The sequence below is a fragment of the Chiloscyllium plagiosum genome, unplaced genomic scaffold, assembly GCF_037043375.1.
Source record: "Chiloscyllium plagiosum isolate Xiang-an unplaced genomic scaffold, Cpla_swu_hap1 HiC_scaffold_17, whole genome shotgun sequence".
NCBI classification, from domain to species: Eukaryota; Metazoa; Chordata; class Chondrichthyes; order Orectolobiformes; family Hemiscylliidae; genus Chiloscyllium; species Chiloscyllium plagiosum.
The window spans coordinates 29,948,067-29,970,006 of NW_028270155.1; the positions used below are offsets into that span (position 1 = coordinate 29,948,067).

Consider the following 21,940-nt stretch of genomic DNA (forward strand, 5'->3'; position numbering starts at 1 on the left):
TCACCTATTGTACTCTTTGCTACCTTCTCCCCCTCACCCTCCTCATTTATCTCTCCACCCTGGAGGCTTCCTGCCTCCATTCCTGATGAAGGGCTTTTGCCCGAAATGTCGATTTTCCTGCTTCTCGGATGGTGCCTGACCTGCTGTGCTTTTCCAGCACCACTCTGATCTAAACTCTGGTTTCCAGCATCTGCAGTCCTCACTTTCGCCTAAATAATCTTACCTGTCTGCGCTTGGCCCATATCCTTCCAAATATTTATTCATGTACTTACCTAAATGTCTTTTAAAACTTGTAACTGTACCCATATCTAACTCTTCCCCTTTAAGTTCATTTCACACACGAACCATTGTCTGTGTAAAAAGTTGCCTTTGATATATTTTTAAAGATTCTTTCTTCTCTCACTATCTTTGCTTTTACAGATCTCTTCCCCTCTGTTCTACCTCACGGTCTCAATCGTATTAATTTTCAAGGAATGAAAAAGTTTAAGCACTGCCTTAATTCGTGGCCTCTGGTCAACACCAGGTCATGAAATTAGTCTTTTTCTTGTTCCCGCACTACAGTTAAGTGGAACGATTTATTAATTCTCGTGGTCTGAAAGGAAAGTTAACCTGGAAAGGTGAAAATGAAAGTCCAGTTTGGATAAACCATGAGCTGTGATCGGAGCAATTTATCCTTACATTCCAATTCTCCCTGCTCCAACGGGGAACCGAATGTCCATTGGGAAGAAAATAGTTCGGTCATGTGACTTTGACGGTTTCGACCTGCGTGGTGATCCCTGCATGCGATTGGTTGTTGCCAGCGGAGACCGTCGTGGGAGCAAGGTCACGTGAGGGTGACGTTTACACCTGCGGGTGCCGGATCGGATCGTACTTAGCCATCTGGGTGTTGACGGTCATTGCGGGAAGGATTAAGCCAGTGAGTAGCGGAGTGTGTCAGTCAGCGGTGAGGGGGTACGCAATGGGCGAGTCAAAGGATAAGATCGATTGTGAGCCGACGGTAAATTATATAACCATGGAAGAAGTGAAAACTCACAACAGCAGCAAGTCCACATGGCTTGTGATACACGACAAAGTGTACGATGTCACTAAATTTCTGGAGGAGGTACGGTTCACGTTTATGGCTTGTTTTGCAGGACTAGGCCTAGTTCTGAGTGTCAAATATTGCGACGACAGGCAAATGAAGCATTTTAAAATTTTAAATGCAGTAAGCAAAACAGCCAGTTGCGAATAGTTTTGTCAGATTTTTAAAATATTTAGTTTAGTCTCGATGAGCAAGCGTGTTGTATCATACTTTGCAGTTTGATTTTTAGTGAAGTCGTGGAATTTAGATTTTTATATGAGAGCCTGATTATCTGTTGTATCAATTGACAATAAGTAGTTGAATGTTTTCTTTAATTCATGTGATTAATTGTGCTTCAAACAAATGAAAGGTATCAAAAGGAAATACATTTTCTATTACTTGTATCAACATTCTTTGCTTTGGTAGAAATGCTTTTAAAGTGTCATAGCATGGTCCAGCTTGTCCATGCTTGCTTGATATCCTAAATTAATCTAGTCCCATTTGCCAGCATTTGGCCTGATCCCTCTAAACCCTTCCTATTCATGTACCTATCTGGATGCCTTTTAAATGTAGTAATTGCACCAGCTTCCACCACTTCCTCTGCCAGCTCATTCCATAAGGCACGTGTGTGAAAATGTTGTCCCTTAGGTCCCTCTTCAAATCTTTCCCATCTCATCTTAAACTGATGTCCTTTGGTTTTGGACTCTCTCTTACTCTGGGACAAAGACCTTGGCGATTCACCCTATCCATGCCCCTCATGATCTTAGAAACTTCTATAAGATTGCCCCTCATCTCAGATGCTCCAGGGAAAACAGCTCCAGCCTATTCAGTCTCTCTCAATAGCTCAAACCCTCCAACCCTGCCAACATCGTTGTAAATCTTTTCTGAATCCTTTGAAGTTTCACAACATCCTTCCTATAGCAGGGAGACCAGAACTGAATGCAGTATTTCAAAAGTGGCCGAACCAATGTCCTGTATAGCTGCAAATGACCTCCCAACTCCAATACTCAATGCACTGATCTATAAAGGCAAGCATACTGCACCTGATGAAGGAGCAGCACTGTGAAAACTAGTGCTTCCAATTAAAACTGTTGGACTATAATCTGGTGTTGTGATTTTTAACTAAACATGCCAAATGCTGTCTTAACTATCCTATCTACTTGTGACTTCACTTTCAACGAACTATGAACCTGTCATCGAAGGTCTGTTTATTCAGCAACACTCCCCAGGACCTTCCCATTAAGTGTGTAAGTCCTGACCTGATTTACCTTTTTCACAATGCAGCAGCCTCCGCTTTATCTAAACTAAACTCCACATACCACTTCTTGGCCCACCGGATCAAGATCCTGTTGTACTCTGAGGTAACCTTCTTCACTGTCCACTACACCTGCAAACTTACTAACCGTACCTCCTGTGGTCACATCCAATTCATTTATATAATAGACAAAAAGCAGTGGACCCAACACAATCCTCCACTGCCACTGTCTGTCTTGTATCTTTTGAGCCAGTTCTGTATCCAGCTGGCTGGTTATCCCAGTATTCCATGTGATCTACCCTTGCTAACCAGTCTACCATACAGAAAATTGGCAAATGCTTTACTGAAGTCCATGTAGATCACACACTCTGCTCTGCCTTCTTCAATTCTTTGTTACTTTTTCAAAACACTCAAATGGAGTTAGACAGGAATGTTGACTATCCCTAATTATGTTAGGTTCTTTTCCCAAGGTTTCACTCACGAGACGTAATTCGCGCACACCAACTTCTGCAAACAGTTAAAGTTTATTAGAGCCTGTACAAACTAGGTGACCCATTTGACACTTTTCGCAGGCATGTGAAGTTGACCCAAAAGAGTCCCCAAACAAAGAAAAAACATCCATTTTTACATGTGAGTTGGTAATGCTTGCAGGTACTCTAGCCACTCCTGCATGAATGTCATCCCCACCCACTTCCAGACTGTTCAGCTTCCAGACAGTTTAATCCTTTAAAATTGCATTAAATTGTACTGTCTTTCTGGACATTAATCTTTTAACATTACACAATCAGTTCTTGCCTTCCAAATACATGTAAATCCTGTCTCATCCCTTCCAACAACCTGCCCACGATGGATGTTAGGCTCACCAGTTTATAGTTCCCTGGCTTTTCCTTGCCACCTTTCTTAAATAGTGGCACTATATTAGCCAACCTCTAGTCTTAAGACATTTCACCTGTGGCTATCAAGTGATATAAATATCTCAGCAAGGGGTCCCAGCAATCACTTCCCTAGCTTCCCATAAAGTTCGAGAGTCTACCTGATCAGGTCCTGGGGATTTATCCCCCTTTATCCATTTTAAGATGTCCAGCACCTCCTGCTAGGTCATATGAACACTTTTCGACATGTTGCTCTTTATTTCCCATTCTCAGCAGAATACTCGTTTACTATCTCCTATAGATCCATACGTAGGTTGCCTTGCTGATCTTTAAGGGGCCCTGTTGTCTCCCTAGTTACTCTTTCGTCCTTCATGTGTTTGGAGAATTTCTTTGAATTTTTATATGAAAGAATATGAAAATGAGATTTGGATATATACATGATGTTTCTAAATTTAAAGGATTTTTTTTCTAGTGATTAATTTGTTAGGTGCATACTGAAGATATTCTTGAAACGATATATAGTAGTCTAACTACAGAAAGGGTCATACTCAACCTTGTATTGGGGAATGAGCTTGGCTCGATGATCAAGGTTTCAGTCAGGGAACATTTCGAGAACAGTGATCGTAATTCTAGGTTTGTGATCATCAGAAGTGGTAGGGAAATTATTGGAGAAGATTCTTAGGGTCAAGATTTGATTTGTTTTCTGAGAAAGTGACAAAGGTGATTGGGGATAGGACTGTCTGTTGGACCTTACTAAAGCATTTGACACAGTGCCTCATGGTAGGCTGATCTAGAAGATTAAGTTACATGGGATCCATGAGTTGGTAAGTTGTGACCAGTGTTGTTCGCAAGGATCAGTGCTGGGACTTCTGTGACTTATTATGTATAAATGATTTCGATGAAAAGGTACATGGTCTGATTAGTAAGTTGGGAGACGACAGGGAAACTGTGGCATTGCGGATAGTGAGGAAAGTTGTCAAAGGATACAGCAGGATATAAATCAGTTGGAAAGTTAAGGGAGATGGAGTTTAATTCAGCCGAGTGTGAAGTGATGTATTTTGCTAGGTCAAATACAGCAGGAAAGTATCTGGGAAATGACAGGACTCTTAGCATTGATATACAGAGGGATGCATGTCTACTGCTCTGAGAAAGTGGCAACATGAGGATAAAGTGGTAAAGAAGACATACGACATGTTTGTCTTCATCAGTGGGGTCATTGAGTAAAAAAATGTTGTTCAAGTCATGGTATAGCTTAATAACTTTGGCTAGGCCACATTTGGAGTACTGTGTATAGTTCTGGTTGCCACACCATAAGAAGGATGGCTTTGGAGAGGGGGCAAAAGAGGAGTATATTAGAATGGAGTATATTAGCTATAAGGAGAGGTTGAACAAACTTAGTTTGTTCTGAGGAAGGATCACTGGACCTGAAATAGTAACTCTGATTTCTCTTCAGAGATACTGCCAGACCTGAGCTTTTCCAGCAAGTTCTGTTTTTGTTTCTGAAGAAATTTGGATTGTTTTTACTAGTGTTGGAGACTGAGGGATGACTGCTAATGGTATATAAAATTATGAAGGCAAAGATCGGGTGGATAGTCAGTTTTTTTTTTCCCAGGATGAAAATGTCAAACACTGATGGCAAAAGTTTAAGGTGAGAGGAGGATATGTTTAAAGATATGCAAGGCAGTTTTTTTTTACTCGGGTGGTAGGTACCTGGAATGTGTTACCAGTGAAGCAAATGCAATAACAATGGCTAAGAGGCATTTAGACAGACCCATGAACAGGTTGGAAATATAGAGCTGTGGACTGCTTGCACATAGGTGGGATTAATTTAGAATGGCATCATGGTTGGCACAGGCATGGTAAGCCAAAGGACCTGTTCCTGCACTGTAATGTTTGTTTAGAACTCTCCTTGAAACTTTTCTCTTGATTGTTCTCTGATTATCTGACCTAATATGTCCTTATGTGGCTCATTTTATCATGTTCTTGTGAAGCTCCTTGGGATGTTTTTTTATGTTTAAATTTGCTAAACACATATAGGTCAATGTCATCATTTGTTATGCAAGCTCAGAAACATGTTAGGCTATGTATTGCATTTTGGAAAAATACGTGAGTACTTAAAATCCATGATAGACTTGTTAAATATTAATGTCCTCCTGATATGTTATGCAAAAGAGCCTTGTTTTCTACCCAAATTGTAAATTTTCCACAGTATTTTGTTGGTAATTGACATTCCATTCACACCTATCCTCTACAGTAAAACAGAGCACAGTACATCTGTTTATCTGCTTTGAAGTTTGTTTTAACCTAAATTAAATCCACTTTTTTCTTGCTCAATTATATCTACATGATGCTAACAAACATTTTGTTTAAAAACATGAACCTAATCTATTCCACAACCCTCAATTGGACCTGTTAGAGTAGGATTACTGATATCCTAAATGATTGTTATACTTCAACATTGTAAATCGCAAATATGCGAATATGTTTCCAGAAATAACTGTGGAATAGTCATTAATTGCTAATAAGGAAAATATTGAAATCCTAAAGACTTAAAATAGAATCTTGGTTATTTGTCACAAAATGGTGTCGACATGTGTCAATTTTGAACTGTAACCACTTATTTATGTTACATATTTCATGATTTATTTATACTATAGCATCCTGGTGGTGAGGAGGTGCTCTTTGAACAAGCTGGAGGAGATGCCACAGAAAGCTTTGAAGATGTTGGACACTCGTCTGATGCCAGAGAGATGCTAAAGCAATATTTTATCGGAGAACTTGATTTGGTATAGAATATAGTTATCAAAGGCTGTTTTTGTCACCCTTAATATTTTTATTGTTATACTTAAGATATACTTAAATTCATTTCTTCTGCCCAATGGAGGAGGGTGAAAGAGATTATAACTGAGATGGGAGATTATAACTGAGGTTGTCATGTTGCCTGAATTATTTCAGATAGTCATAGTATACTGGGCCAAGCTGTAGCAATTAAAGAATATAGATACATCTTTTGTTCTCCTGTTGGATGTCACTTGCATCAAAGTATGTTTTTGGTTTTGTTTCCAAGCTTATAACCTTCTGAGTTCTTGTCCTTGCAGCATGATGGTTCAAAAAGGCAGCTCTCCCCACCTCAAGGTGAAATAGGATTTGCCTTGCCAACAATGCTTGCCACTCAGGTCATGAGACAGTAGGTTAGAGCAGTCAAGAGTGGGATTATTTGTGGTTTGCATGTCTTAATGATCCATCTGAACTCCAATATTCCAGGAAGAACCTGTACCAGTATCTCGTGGCACAGTAAGCTTGCCACTGCAAAAGACTTTCTTTGTTCTTCATTGTGAAATATGGAGATCTAATTAATTCATTTGATTAAATGAATCAATACCATGAACTTGATGCTAGTCATGGTGAGTTCAGTTTTGATTTCTTGTTCTTAGTTAATTTATTTGCCTTCAGGGAACATTTGAGTTTTTTACAACTGATTGGTCTTTATTGCAACCACTGTCTTTAATGATGGCTTTATCTTTCTTAATATTGTAGGCTGATCGAAGAAAGGAAAATTCTAAGGTAAGGACCATTTTTGTTCATCATCCTGCTTATGAATAAATACCATGAACAAACACTACCACTGCACCACAACCACCCCTCATCTGATATGAAATACTGGTAATGTGAAGAGTTTGATCTAACAATTTTCAAAACTACAACTTTATATGTCAACTATTTTTGATAACTAGTATTATTCACTTTGAATTCTTTCTTTGGTAAAAGTTGAAAACATCAATTTAACTCCCACTTAAGGGGAAGTTTATTAGTACAAAAGTCACATCCAATAAATAGTCTGAACCCATAACAAAATAATTTTTTTATTTTCCTTTTTGCAAGTCACTAGTGGATTCCATTTATGTACTTGATATATGGACTTTTTTGTTTCACCTCTTTCAAGAAGTATGTTTACTTTTCTTTCTTCCAATAGCATTCTTCATGAAGTTCACTTTGTGTCAATTTTTTTTTATCAGTTTGAATTTATACCATTATTGCGAAAAGAAAATCAAAAACTGGTCACACCAACACAATTTGGCTCTGTCCTAATAGGTCCGATAGTCAGCTGTGTTCAGTACCAAAGATTAAGTGCTGGTTAGTCCATTTATACGCTTTTCTATTTAAACATAAACCTTAAATCAGCCACTGTCTTGTCAGTGTTTCATGGTTTGTTGACACATTACAAACTTTTTGATGTTGATTACTTGTTCATGATGTTGATATGCCTAGTTAACCACTAACTAAGATTTATCCATTGCTTTTCCCTAGTTCCATTCGGTGTCAGCCAAACTGTGTTCATTGTTAACAATCCATTGGTGAACCTCCTCCAACCCTGTTATCTTGTTAACTACACAAGTTATGTTTTGTTAGATGACAGCTTGCATACTTTAAGTTACACAAACATTATGTTTGAGACTTTGATACAGTTCTTTTCACTGTGACTCTTTCTTGTTGTATTTGATCATTTTAAGTATAGCTTGTAGCATGTCATTACAACATTATTTTGTGGCACTCAAGATGTTAAAATGAAGAAAACTCTTTTGGACTCAATCAGAAAATTAGTTCTGTTTCCTCAATACAATACCTACATTTCTAAAATTATTACAGCAATCTAATTTTTTGTCACTAACCTGAGCACCCAAGTCCAACATTAAATATGCAAATGTATAAAATAATGCATCTCTCCAATGACTATGAATCTCAGAGCTTGATCTGAAAGTTAAAATTCTATTGAGCTGAAAAATTAATCTAATTCCTAACACAACAGCGCTCTGGAAATGCCTAAACATGAAGACTGCAGCAGTTCAAGAAGAGAGCTCACCACCAAATCCTCAAGGATAATTAGGAATAGGCAATAAGATGCCAATGAAAAATGAATAAAACTAGTGAAAATAAAATATATTACAAAGCTGCTTTTGGTCAGTGGTAATAGGTTTTCCTTTAAATCTGTTCAAGTTCCACTCCAGGGTACTTCAAAACATCTCAGTTGACACTCCAGTGTAGTGCTGAGTGAATGCTGCACTGCTGGAGTACATGTCTACAAATTGAGAATTTAAACTGAGGCTTAATCTTCCCTGTTGGTTGTGAAAGATCCCATGAGCTGAGAAATTCTAATGGTACCCTATCCAATATTTAATCCTTGACCGCATCACTTTAACAGATTATTTGGTTATTCTTGCATCACTGTTTGTGGGACCTTACTATGCACACATTGCTGACCATGACATTATAATAGTAAATTCACTGCAAAATTAATTCAGTTGGGTGTAAACAGTTTGGAGAATCCGGAAGCAGTGTTATGTACGTGTAATATTTTCTGTCTCTGTGTAATTATGTTGGCATTCACGGATTTGTATAGAATGTTTTGTACGTTAGATATGAATTTAAATGATAATGTGATAAAAACATATGTACAAAGTAGGTTATTTTGGATCCTTGACCCTGTTTCACCATTCAATAAATCTATGGGTGTTCTGTTTCTGAATTCCTGATAACCTTAGATTTTCTTGTCCAAAAATAATCTATGTACCTCTGCTTTAAGATATTCATTGACTTTCTTCCATCACCTTCTGAAGCAGTGTTCCAATAATTGCACAATCCTCAAAGAAAATTCTCCATTGTATGTCCTAAACAGGAATCCTTAATTTCAAAATTCTGCTCCCTCGTTCTGGACTTATCTACAAGAAAAATGTGCTTTTCACATCCACCTTTACAAAACTACTCAGGATCTGTTGTACTTCAATCAAATCGCTTCTTGTTCTTTTGAAATTCTAGTGCATAGATGTCCATCATGTTAAATTTTTCCTCCTAAGATAAAGCTCTCACTCCAGGTATAAATCTATTAAACCACTTCTGAACTGCCTCCCAGTACATTTACATCTTTAAATCAAGAGACCAAAATTGTCTGAAGTAATTGAGATGTGATCTCTCCAATATCCTGTATAATTTGAGCAAAACAGAACCAGGGATCATGGTCTAAGGATATAGGTAGGCAATTTAGAACTGAGATTTGGAAAAATTTCATATATTCGCCTAAAGAGTGAGCCTGTGGAAAGTGCTGCACTGAAAGCAGTTGAGGCCAAAACTTTGAATCGTTTAAAAGGAGTTAGATAATTCTTGGAACTAAACGGATCAAAGGGGAGAAAATGGGAACAAGTTACTGAGTTGGATGATCAGCCATGATCATATTTGAATGGTGGAGCAGGCTTGAAGGGCTGAATGGCCTATTCATGCTCCTATTTTGTATGTTTCTATATTTCTATTATTTAGAATTCTGCTGTTGTTCACTAAAGTAACACAGACGAACCTTTATTATCCGAACGAGATGGGTGGGCAATATTTCGTTTGACTAATTGATTATTCGGTTAATTGATTCAATGCCTCTCCTCTGGCTCAGTTTTCTTAAGTTTCTGTTTTCCTTTCTCCCTCTTTCTGTCTCGGGGTTTGTTTCTGAGCAGACACACACTTTTGTATGTAAGGGACCTGCAGCTTTGCGGAAGCTTCACCCCACATCAGTTCAATGGATTGACACAGCAAGCACTTGCTAAGTCTGCTCTCCATTCAGGAGACCCAGCAGCAGCACACCGCATGTGAGAACCCGGCCCTGGCCGCCTGCCTGTCACCCCCACCCCTGGTCTGCCCCGACCCACCGTCTGCTTCCCGCGCCACCCACCTTCCCGGGCCAGCTGGACTGGACACCAACAGTAAGACTGCCTGTTTCGCAGCCACACACTGAAGTTTTTACTGCAACTTTTTGACAAGTTCCACCTTTGCCCTGTACAGGACAGTGTTGGAGAGATTATCTGGGGAAGAGGGGTTTAAGGTACACCCCTGTGTAGAACTCCGGGGGAGAGGAAGAGAAAGAGAGAGGAGGAGGGCGGTCAGTGATTTGGAGACGGTGCCTGGGCTCCCATCGATATCCAAGACTGTTCTCGGCAGCATTTCATTAAGCAGAGTTCATTTTTAATCATTGTAAACAATTGATCAGTGTTGGAAACACCTCTTTGATGTAATGTTACTCTTGGGACCTTGAGATCTTCTTCAGATAATCTGAAATTCGGATAATAGAGGTTGCTCTGTATTCTGCTTTATTTCTGCCAAAATAAACAGCTTTACATGTAATGCATTATAACCCATCTGCCAGATTTTTTTCCCACTTATTTAAGTCTATATTCATCTGCATCCTGCTTAGGTCCTCTTCATAACAGGTTCCTACCTGTCTTTGTCATTTTGCTTCCACTCCCCTGCCATCTGAGTCATTTGATATAAATTGTAAAATGCTGAGGCCCCAACTCTGACTTCTGCAGAACCCTACTCGGCATGTCCTGCATGCCTGTCTGTTCTGACAGCCAACCAATCTCCTACCTGTGCTGGCACGTAATCCCCAGACAATGAAGTACTATTTTGCACAATAACCTTCTATATGACACCTGTCAAAAGCCTTCTGGAAATCCAAGTATGTCTGCAGTCTCCCATTTATCATCAGCTCCAATAAATTTGTCAAACATGGTTTTCCTTTCACAACACTGCTGACTGTTTCCAACTTCCTTGAGTTTTAAGTGCTGAGCTATAACATTCTTGGTGATCAACTTTAAGCATGCCGAGTTATTGATGTCCAGCTCATTAACTGGCCAGTAAGTTCCTGCTTTGCCCCTCCCTCCCCTTGTTGAATAGAGGGGTTATATTTGCTACTTTGCAGTATGATGAAATATTTCTACAATGTAGGGAATTTTGAAATTTTAATACCATATCATCATTTAGGATGATAGGAGGAAATCCTTTGGAAAACAGGAAATTGTCAGCCCACAGCAACATCAGTACCATTCTTTAGTGATAGAAAGGGAACTTTGTGAAATTACTGATTTCTAGCTAGTGCTGAAATGTTGTATACTTTTATAGTTATTGAAATTAACAAATATTGCACTTCTATTTTGTAATTTCCTTATTTACTATTAACTTGTCATTCTCACTGTTCAAATTATCTTGGTAAATATTTTTGATCTGTTTATCAAGCCAAGACAACTATGCTTTAATTTGCTCTCTTCAGATTTTCAGATGAACATGCTAAACCATTTTTATTTATTTTTTTTTCTACACAGGATGTTTTAATCACAACAACATCAAGCCATTCCAGGTATGGTAGACTTAAAAATAGCACTGTTTGTCATGTTCTTCAGCAATGGCAGGATGATTGGGCAAAGAAGGGCTTATTTTCCAGAACAAGTTGCATTTACATCTCATTATGATGTAAAGGCTTGTAACAGTCCATTTAGAGCTTAAAAACAGTTAACTGAGTTAACAATGGGCTTCTGCTCCAGATCCCAAAGTTAAATTAAAAAATAACTGCATCCTGTATGTAATAAGAATATGTCAGTAATATAATGGGCAACGTTCCCATATGTGCTGGACATCCTACAATATAAATATGGTAAAATCTGAACTTGTCCAAATGGCCCAGAATTTACAGTTGTAATGTTAGCAGAACTGTCAATGCCTTTGAGATTGGCAACCTCTGATTTTCTGTGTAGTTCACACACAAATCTGGAGTTTGCATACATGTGGCTATACAGCAAATGCAATTACAATCTTTAGCAATGCAATCAACAGATTTCTTTTTAACAAAACTTTCATAGGATGTATGAGTTGTTTGCAAGGCCAGTTTGTTTCGTACCCGTCCCTAATGACTATGAACTGAATGACATGCTCGATCATTGCAGAGGGACTGTAAGAGTCGACCACATTGTTAGGGGTCACAATTACGCCAAATCAGGTTAAGATAGCATACTTCCTTCCCTAAACAATGTTAGTGAATGATAGGGGTTTTCTAACTTGCATTCCAGTGCAGTAGTCAGTAATACTACATGGTCATAGTGCATTTAAATTCTACCAACTGCCACGGTCATGTCATGGTACAATCATTAGATTAGTAATACAGAAACCTAGGCTAATGCTGTGGGAATGTGGATTCAAGTCCTACCACAGCAGATAATGATTGAATTTGATTTACAAAGATGGAATTACAACAATCTAGTCCAATAGCAATTATTGTTGGTTGTTGTAAAAAACCTATCTGGTGAACTAATGTATTTTAGAAAATGAAATCTGTCTTTATTAGTCTGGCCTATCTGTGACTCCAGGCTGTCAGCATTGTGGTTGACTCTTAAGGAAACAGGAGCAACAGAATGTCACTTGAGCCTGCTGCACTATTACAGATCATGATCTAGCTCAAAGCCATATTCCCACCCTACCCTCATTTACCTTGATGTCATAAGTAACTATAAATCTGTAAATTTCTGGCTTGTCTTTGCTGAATGTCTCAGGGAACTGACAAGATTCACCCTTCTCTGAGTAAAGGTATTCCTGATCATCTCAACCTTAAATGGGTTGTCTTTTACTCTGTGACTCTTGGTTCTCAGCCCTGTGGCGGGGGGCGGGGGGCAACATAGTTGCTGCATCTACTCTTTGTTTATTTCTTTCAGAATTTTGTAAATTTCTGAGATCACCTCTCATTATTCTAAACTCCACAGAATACAGGCTGAATCTCCCCTTTAAACCGTCCCCCATACCAAATGTCAGTCTGGTGAACCTCGATTGCATTCCCTCAATGGCAAGCATATCCATCCTTAGGCAAAGGGACTGAGTGCCCCATACAACATAGTGGTTGCTCCAACAGTGTTCTTTGCAAATGAAGTAAGGTGTCTTTGCACCTGCACTCAAATGCTCGACCAATGAAAGCTAAAAGGCCATTTGCTTTGCTTGCTACACCTATGTGCTTGTTCTTAGTGAATATCAACATTTGCAATCTCTCACCTTTTAAGAAATACTCTGAATCTTTTTGATTCTGTCACCAAAGTGGATAACCCCTCACTTGTCCACATTGTGTTCCATCTGCAATGTACTTGCCTACTCGGTGCCTAAATCTCTATGAAGCCTTTTTTTGTATCCTTATCACAACTCAAATTCACACCATGTTTTGTTTCATCTGTAAACTTGAATTTGTTACATTTGGCCTCTAATGGTCTATTAAGCTAGTTGTGTCAAATCACCACAAAGTATTACCCAGGCAGACCATCCTGTCTTGACCTGGATGCTGGAAATGATGGCAAACTCAAATCTATGGGTTCTGCAAAGTCTTCCTTACTATCACCTAGGCACTTATTTAAAATTGGGAGAGTTATCCCACGAGTCAAACAACAGGCTAGCATAGTCATACATGTGGAAGACATCACTAGTACCATCTGGTTATGTCTTGACTTGCCAGCAGAACAGGCATGAGTTGTCCTGGGGTCCTCTTACATTTGATTCTTGATCCCATGAGGTTGAACAGACATCCCCTCTCCCTCCTCCTGCAAAAATCTGATGCATCAGTAACATGACGTGTTGACCACCCCCTGAAAGAAACACCAATGGTGGCATGAGCATGGAACGTTCTAGGATAGGGCACTTCAATGACCATCACTGAGAGTGGCTCAGTAACACCATTAGTGACTGAACTGGCTGAGTCCTAAAGTAAATAGCTGCTGGACTGAGTCTGCAGAATTGGTGGTGGAACAAGAGAGAAAAACATTCTTGACCTTGATCTTGTTCTCAGCAATCTACCTGTAACAGATGCAGCCATGTGATAACATTAATGAGAGTGACTGTCACACACACCCTTGTGGAGAAACATCCTGTATTCATATTGAGGATACTTTGGATGGTGTTGATGCACGAACAGTGTTAAATGGGATAGATTTCAAACCTATCTAATAACTGGACCTAATTGAGACATTGTGGGTCCTCAGCACCAACAGGATGATGTTCAACCACATATTTTACCCGGACATCATACTATAGCCTGACATACTCTGCATCAAACCAGTGAACGGGAACTCTCGTTCGATCAAGAGTGCAGAGGGCTCGCCAGAATCAGCAACAGACACACCTAAATGTAAAGCCCAATCCAGGGCTACTTGCATGCCAAGCATCATGGGATAGATGAGGCTCAGTAATTCCAACAGACAACAAATCTCTGCAGTCTTACCACATCCTGTTGTAAATGATGGTGGAAAACTAAACAACCAACAGGAGACAAAGGCTGCAAAAATATCCTGTCCTTAATTATGGGGAGCCAGGCACAAAAGTGCAAAACAGAAGGCTGAAGCATTTGCATTATTCTTCTGCCAGGAGTACCAAATGAGTGATCTATCTTGGTCTTCGACTGAGGGCCACTCCAACAAAGATTCCCTTCTTGAACAGATTTGATTCACTCCAAATGTCCAGAAATGGCCAATGGCATTGGAAAGTGCAAAGGCAACCTGACGCACCAACATTCTGGTAGTAGCACTAAAGATGTGCTCTAGAATTAGCTGGGCCTCCAGACAAACTGTTCCAGTGCAGCTATAATGGCATCCACACAAGAATATGGAAAATTGCTCAGTACGTCCTTTCCTGAAACAGGACAAATCCACCTATCTAATTACCATCCTATTACTATATTCTGCCATCAATAAAGTGATGGAAGTGCATTGTAAAGGAACAACCTGCTTGTTGATGCAGTTTGGTTCCACCAGTGCCACTCAGAACCCGACTCTGTAGCCTCAGTTCAAATATGGATAAAAGTAGTGAATCCCAGAAGTGAGATGAGTGACTGCCCTTGATATCAAGATAGCATTAGACTGAGTTTGGCATCAAGGTACCTTAGCAAAACTGGAGTCAAGAGTCACCTGGGGAAGCAGACTGTTCTCTGCTTGTTGTAGTTATACCAGCTAAAAGGAAGGTGGTTGTGGTTATTGGAGGTCAGTCATCTCAATCCATGGACATCACTGCAGGAGTTTGACAGTGAGGTGTCCTAGACCTATTCCTCTATTAGATGCTTGAAAATCAAACAAGTTACGTTGAAAATACAGCAAATTTGTGACAGCAAAATTCCATAAACACCAAATGGCAATATGTGCTTTATTTATTCCTCGACCAATGTCTGTTCTGTTCTTTGAAATCGTACCATTGGAATTCTTACATCCAAAAAGGAGGCAAGCTGCAGCCTTAATTTGAAGTCTGTCACAAAATGGCTCCCCCTTCAGTACTTTACTGGAATGTCAGCCTTGGTTTTTTTTTATCTTGTGTTGCAGCTCTACACTAAGTTGAACGCAGAACCTTGTGATTCAGGCAAGGGTGCTCTGAATTTAGAAATGTTTAATGTTCAATTGTGATTTTTTTAAATAACTAAAATAAGCTCTAATTCAAAATATTTTAATCTTTAGTTATCAAATTGGATATCAGGGCAGCACAGTGGCTCAGTGGTGAGCACCACAGCTTCTCAGTGCCAGGGATCCGGGTTCAATTTCAACCTTGGGCGACCATCTGTGGAGTTTGCATGTTCTCCCCATGTCGGCGTGCGTTTCCTCTGAGTTCTTCAGTTTCCTCCCACAATCCAAAGATGTGTAGATTAGGTCTAGTGGCTATGCTAAATTGCCCATAGTATTCAGGGATGTGGAGGTGAGGTGCATTAGTTAGGGTAAATATAGAATAATAGGGTACAGGAATGGGTCTGGGTGGTTACTCTTCGGAGGGTTGGTGTGGACTTGTTGGGCCGAAGGGCCTCTTTCCACACGAGGCATTCTATTCTATTCATTCTTCGGATCTATTCTAAAATTGAAGTTATCTGCAAATCTGAGTTGGAGCTTTAAAGGATATGTTTCAATGGCTTTTTAAAAAAAAAGTGTCTTTTGGTTTTCCTTTGCCTTTCAATGGAGCTCTCTGTTCTTCCGCACTCCTCCTCAAATAGATGTTTTAGATTTAACGCTTGTGTAAGATTATATATCTTAAATGCAGCATCAAGCATTGTTCCAAAGGGAGGAACTAAAGTTATTTTCACTTCTTTAATCATCAACTTTGGGATAGCTTTGCTTTTGCATTCATTTGCAGACATCTGCATTTCTCCAGAACTGTTGATTAATCCCAGGGATTTGGTCTGCAAGGAGACTGCTGATCTGAGTGTGCCACTAAGTAAATTGACACAAAGTCATGTATTTTGTAATTGCTCATTTGTATACCTGACTAGGTACTTTTGAGATTATAAATGTTTAAACTGTAAATAAATCTTCCACCTTCCAACAGGGAAAGATCTACTAAAGTCAACATTTGATAACTTTTATCTCAAGCTTTTTGCTAAATGTTCCTATACTAGTTTAATTCACATTCAAAAAATAGAGCTTTGGTTTATTTTCATCAACAGGTAAATATTTTACTTGGTCACTCAAAAATGTTTTCTTTCCTAGTTGGTGGACAAACTGGCTGATTCCTGCCTTTGCAGCTGGCATTGTAGGACTCATGTATCGCTTCTATCTAACAGAGACCAAAAGTTCATCCTGAGGCTTTCAGTCTCTCTTTTTTCATGAATTGGGGAGGACAATGTGTCTACAGAGTGATACCGTTAACATCCATGTCTTCAAAGTTTTATTGATGATTGAATAATATACAATTATGTATTTAATTTCATTGCTCGCCGATAAAAAATTTTTCTACTCTATGCACTAATTAGTCAAGTATATTATGTCAAGGATTTACAAGGAGTATATAACCAATTCAACAACAAAAGTTTTGATTACTTAAATTCCTATTTTCCTATTTATGGCTCATTGTAAGGTCAAGTATTCAAGACCACATTTGAATGAAGAGCACATTGGATATTGAAGAATTGTTCATTACACTGTGCACGTGCCCATCAAAGTTGAGCCTTCTACAACATGACCATTGTGTACACAATGAGTTTTAAGACTATTTCTGGCTCACATTGAGGTTCTGGATGTAGGTTTGCTTGCTGAGCTGGAAGGTTCATTTCATGAAAACTAATCTCCCAGCTCAGCGAGCAAACCTACATCCATTGTGTACACAGTTGAACTATTTACAATAGAAAGAAAGTAAATGGAACTTGTCTTTCAGAATTTTTTTTTCACTGAACTGCTGAACCGGTTTTTTACTAGTCTATTTCTCGTGTAAAAAGATGGTAGCAGCTTGTAGCACTCAAATATCGGTGCAACTTTTTCAAAGTTTAAAAAGGATTCTGTGAAATACTTGCTATTAGGTTATTTAATCTCAATGTGAAATGTAATATACAACCAGAAATAGGTTAACAGCTGTTATTCTTCTTGGTCCCTTTCCCCTTTGAATATAACAACTCATGCTAAATATAGTTCCATAGATATTAACTTGGCGATGTCTCACCATTCTTCATCTGGACCACAAGTAGGCAGTTTTTAAAAAAATTTAGAACACAGCTAACTTTAATCTTAGCGAAGCACAGCGTCTGTATTGCACCTTTTCAGTGTGACTTTCTGTTTAGTGATAAGAATCGGGTTGTGTCCTTGTGTCTTGGTCCCATTCTGTAATTCAGCAATAGAGTTGTAGTGATTTGCCACTATTGCCAATGGAAACTGTGTAGAAATAAATGTCTTGAAAGATATCCACTGAGCCATAAAGATAATATTATAGCTATCTTGAATACTGTGGTTTGCTGTACTGTTCCTAAAATGGAAAGGTTTACCCCAATTTCTTTTACAAGTTTGTTATTCTTAGGGAGAAATTTGAAGCATGGAATCTGTATCTTGCCTTCTGTAAAAATTGGAGTTAGTTCTTCCTTCCTCCTTTCCTTTCTTTCTTCTCCCGTTAAACCAAAACAGTTCACTGAAAATCCCGCACTGCCCAATTTACTACCAAACCTATGTGAATTTCAATCAACCTAATTAATGCAGATGGTTATTGTTGTGTTCTGTGTTTTAGATTTTTAGTCCTAAGTAACGCTAATTAAATTCCTTCTTCTAATTCATTGTAGCATATACATTTTGTACCTTTGGTCTGATCTGAATTTATAATTCAGACTCAGCACAAATGTATAACTGAAAATATTTGCTTTTGTAATTTTCTAGTAGTGTCCCAAAATAATTTTTCACAAGATTGGATTTTTTTTTTTTGCATTATAGGTACATGTTTTTGTGCTATTACCATAATGCAATGTCTACTTGAAAGTTTCACTGAAATTCTTCACGGTAGTCCATCTAATGAGCTAATAAATAAAATGTCTTTCTAAATTTATCCCAGATAGGTAATTCATGTTTGTCGACACGATTCATGTTTTTTAAAAATATAATAACTGTTGTGGAGATTATGCAAACTTTATTGTACTTGATGCAAAAATATCAAAGATTTTCAGGCACTTTTATTATATTATGCACCATAATCTGGCAGATGTGTAGTGTACATTTGGGGGTGACTACATCAAATGCATGTAAACTTGACCACAATATTTCTTGGAATAATTTTATCATTGTTACACTGACCTTTGGTTCAAATATGAACAACACTGACTTGCATGTTTGCATCTGTTTACTGCGTTGTGTAATATCTGTACTAATAAGCAACTGTTCAAAGTCTATGTATTTCCTTTTTCTTTCCAAACAGTTGTAAAAATTATTGATAATCCAGCCACTAAAATGACTTGAACTTGAATTTATTATGCATTGTGTTTCCTGAAGAATAGATTTATTTGGTGATCTTATTTTAATTTGTTATGGCCTACTCAGTGGACTTTGTAACTTCCACCTAACTGTTGGTTTTAACTTACATTTTTTTGTTTCTAAAAGCCCAGTCCAGAGAAACTACACATGACTGAACTTTTGAAACTAGTAGATCTAAAAATTTAAGGGAATTGCCATTTGTTTTTCAACTAAACTGAGTGAATGAAGAAGGACTGGTACTTTGAGCATTTATGAATTTGGGTACCCGAAGGTCCATAGCTGAAATAATGTAACGTTAGTGATTTTTTTTTTCTCTACCTTTTTTAGTTTTCTGGCTCCACTGGTTAGTTAGTCCACCTTTTTGTACTAGGAATTTACAGGGCACACTGGCTTCAATCGCACTTCTGGTTGTCCACTGGCAAGTAGTGATTTTTGACACAAATTAACTTTAAATCTCTCATGAGGCAAGCTGTAGCTGAGAAGTAACAAACCAATGAGTTGCCAGAGGAAGTGGTGGAGGCTAGTTTGCAACATTTAAAAGGCAGCTGGATGGATATATGAATAGGAGGGGGGTTTGGAGGGATATGGGGCAAGTGCTGGCAGGTGGGACTAAATTGGGTTGAGATATCTAGTCGGTGTGGATGATTTGGACTGAAGGGTCTATTTCCATACTGTACATCTGCCTAAATGTATATGATCAGTCTTTGCCTAAAAAGTAAATTTTTGGTTTTGATAGGTTGGTAGATCTATTGTAATTCCTGAGCCAGGAGAGGAATAACTGCCAACACTACTCCCATCCTCACTTTACATGTGCAGATTTACAATGAACATTTGGAAACTGATCAAAGTAAAAACTGAGCCAATATTGAGTTTGAGGCTTTGAAGTAAATGATTATTTTTAAGCATTAAAAATAAATGATGCTGATCCCTTTTCTATGCTACCAAGTTTAAAATCCCACTTTGCCCAGTAGTTTGATTTAAAACAAAGTCCACCAGATAAGAATTTTGGTGTTGACTATTATGAATAGTGAACCACATGTATAATTTACAATCTGTTCTGATTGAACAGTTTTGGCAGTGTTACAAGAATTGAGATCATTATTGTGGTATAGCACATAAGTAGCCAATAAGGGAGAAGAACAAAGGAAGCACATGGTAAGGTCAGTGCAGGAGAGAGAGAAAGAAACTGACACCAGAGTGAATCTGCACAGTACTGCCTTTGCTGTTTGGATTCATGTATCACTGGATATTGGAGTGCATCTGGGAAAATTAACAAACAGTGAAATCTTAGATCGAATGGATCAGTTGGAGAGACAATTAGAAGCCATGAGGAGTTTGCAACAGGAACAGTATGGGATAGATGGCAGTTAGAGGAAGGAGGGGAATATCTCAGATACAGTCACGTAGATGGGTTAACTCCAGGAAAGGTAAGCGAGGTAGGCAGCTAGTGCAGGGGTCTTTTGTGGATATACCCATTTCAAAATGTAGGGGATGATGGATTCTCAGGGGAACGTAGCACGAACAACCAATTTTCTGGTATTGAGACTGGCTCAAATGCAACGAGGGGTACGATGGGTTCCAAGAGATCAATTGTGTTAGGGGATTCTCCAGTCCGAGGTACAGGCAGACGTTTCTGTGGCCAGCAGCAAAAAAGCAGAATGGTGTGTTGCTTTCCTGATGTCTCAAATCAAGGATGTCTCAGACATCGTGCAGAATGTTCTCAGGGGGAAGAGAGGCCAGCAAGAGGTCATTGTCCACATTGGAACCAACGACATAGGAAGGGAAAAGGTTGAGATTCTGAAGGGAGATTACAGAGAGGCAGAAATTTAAAAAGGAGGTCCTCAAGGGTAGTAATATCTGGATTACTCCCAGTGCTACAAGCTAGTGAGGGCAGGAATGAGAGGATAGAGCAGATGAATGCATGGCTGAGGAGCTGGTGGTTTGGAGAAGGATTCATATTTTTGGACCATTGGAATCTCTTTTGGGGTAGAAGTGACCTAAATTGAAAGGAACTGAAAATGTGTTGCTCGAAAAGCGCAGCAGGTCAGGCAGCTTACAGGGAACAGGAGAATCGACGTTTCGGCATAAGCCCTTCTTCAGGAAGGAATCTAATTGGAAGGAGACTAATATACTGGCAGGGAGATTTTTTAGAGCTTTGGGAGGATTTAAACTAGTAAGGTTGGGGGTGGGACCCAGGGAGATAGTGAAGAAAGAGATCGATCTGAGACGGGTACAGCTGAGAACAGAAGCGAGTCAAACAGTCAGGGCAGGCAGGGACAAGGTAGGACAAGTAAATTAAACTGCATTTATTTCAATGCAAGGGGCCTAACAGGGAAGGCAGATGAACTCAGGGCATGGTTAGGAACATGGGACTGGGATATAATAGCAATTACAGAAACCTGGCTCAGGAATGGGTAGGACTGGCAGCTTAATGTTCCAGGATACAAATGCTACAAGAAGGATAGAAAGGGAGGCAAGAGAGGAGGGGGAGTGGCGTTTTTGTTAAGGGATAGCATTACAGCTGTACTGAGGGAAATACATCCAGGGAAGTTATTTGGGTGGAACTGGGAAATAAAGGGATGATCACCTCATTGGGATTGTATTATAGACCCACTAATAGTGAGGGAAATTGAGAAACAAACTTGTAAGGAAATCTCAGCTATGTTTTAGAATAATAGGGTGGTTATGGTTGGGGATTTTAACTTTGCCAACATAGACTGGGACTACCATAGTGTTAAGGGTTTAGATGGAGAGGAATCTAAGTGCATACAAGACAATTTTCTGATTCCGTATGTGGATGTACCTACTAGAGGTGCAAAACTTGACCTACTCTTGGGAAATCAGCCAGGGCAAGTGACTGAGGAGTCAGTGGGGGGGCACTTTGGGGCCAGCAACCATAATTCTATTAGATTTAAAATAGTGATGGAAGAGGATAGACCAGATCTAAAAGTTGAAGTTCTAAAATTGAGGAGAGGCCAATTTTGACAGTATTAGGCAAGAACTTTCAAAAGCCAATTGCTTGGAGGCAGATGTTAGCAGGTGAAGGGACAGCTGGAAAATGGGAAGCCTTCAGAAATGAGAACTAAAATCCAGAGAAATCCCTCTGAGGGTGAAAGGAAAAAGGCTTGTAGGTATAGGGAATGCTGGATGACTAAAGAAATTGAGGGTTTGGTTCAGAAAAAGAAGCAAGTATATGGAAAGTATAGACAGGATAGATAGA

The 21,940-nt window shown here is 39.0% G+C and overlaps 1 protein-coding gene across 1 annotated transcript; it reads left to right on the forward strand.

Moving 5' to 3' along the window:
- The first annotated feature begins 864 nt into the window (after positions 1-864).
- Positions 865-18,712, forward strand: LOC122558296 (cytochrome b5). The gene is made up of 5 exons (XM_043706709.2): positions 865-1,102; positions 5,845-5,973; positions 6,725-6,751; positions 11,326-11,360; positions 16,486-18,712. The coding sequence occupies exons 1-5, from the start codon at positions 959-961 to the stop codon at positions 16,577-16,579; spliced, it is 429 nt and encodes a 142-aa protein (XP_043562644.1). The 5' UTR covers positions 865-958; the 3' UTR covers positions 16,580-18,712.
- The last annotated feature ends 3,228 nt before the right edge of the window (positions 18,713-21,940 follow it).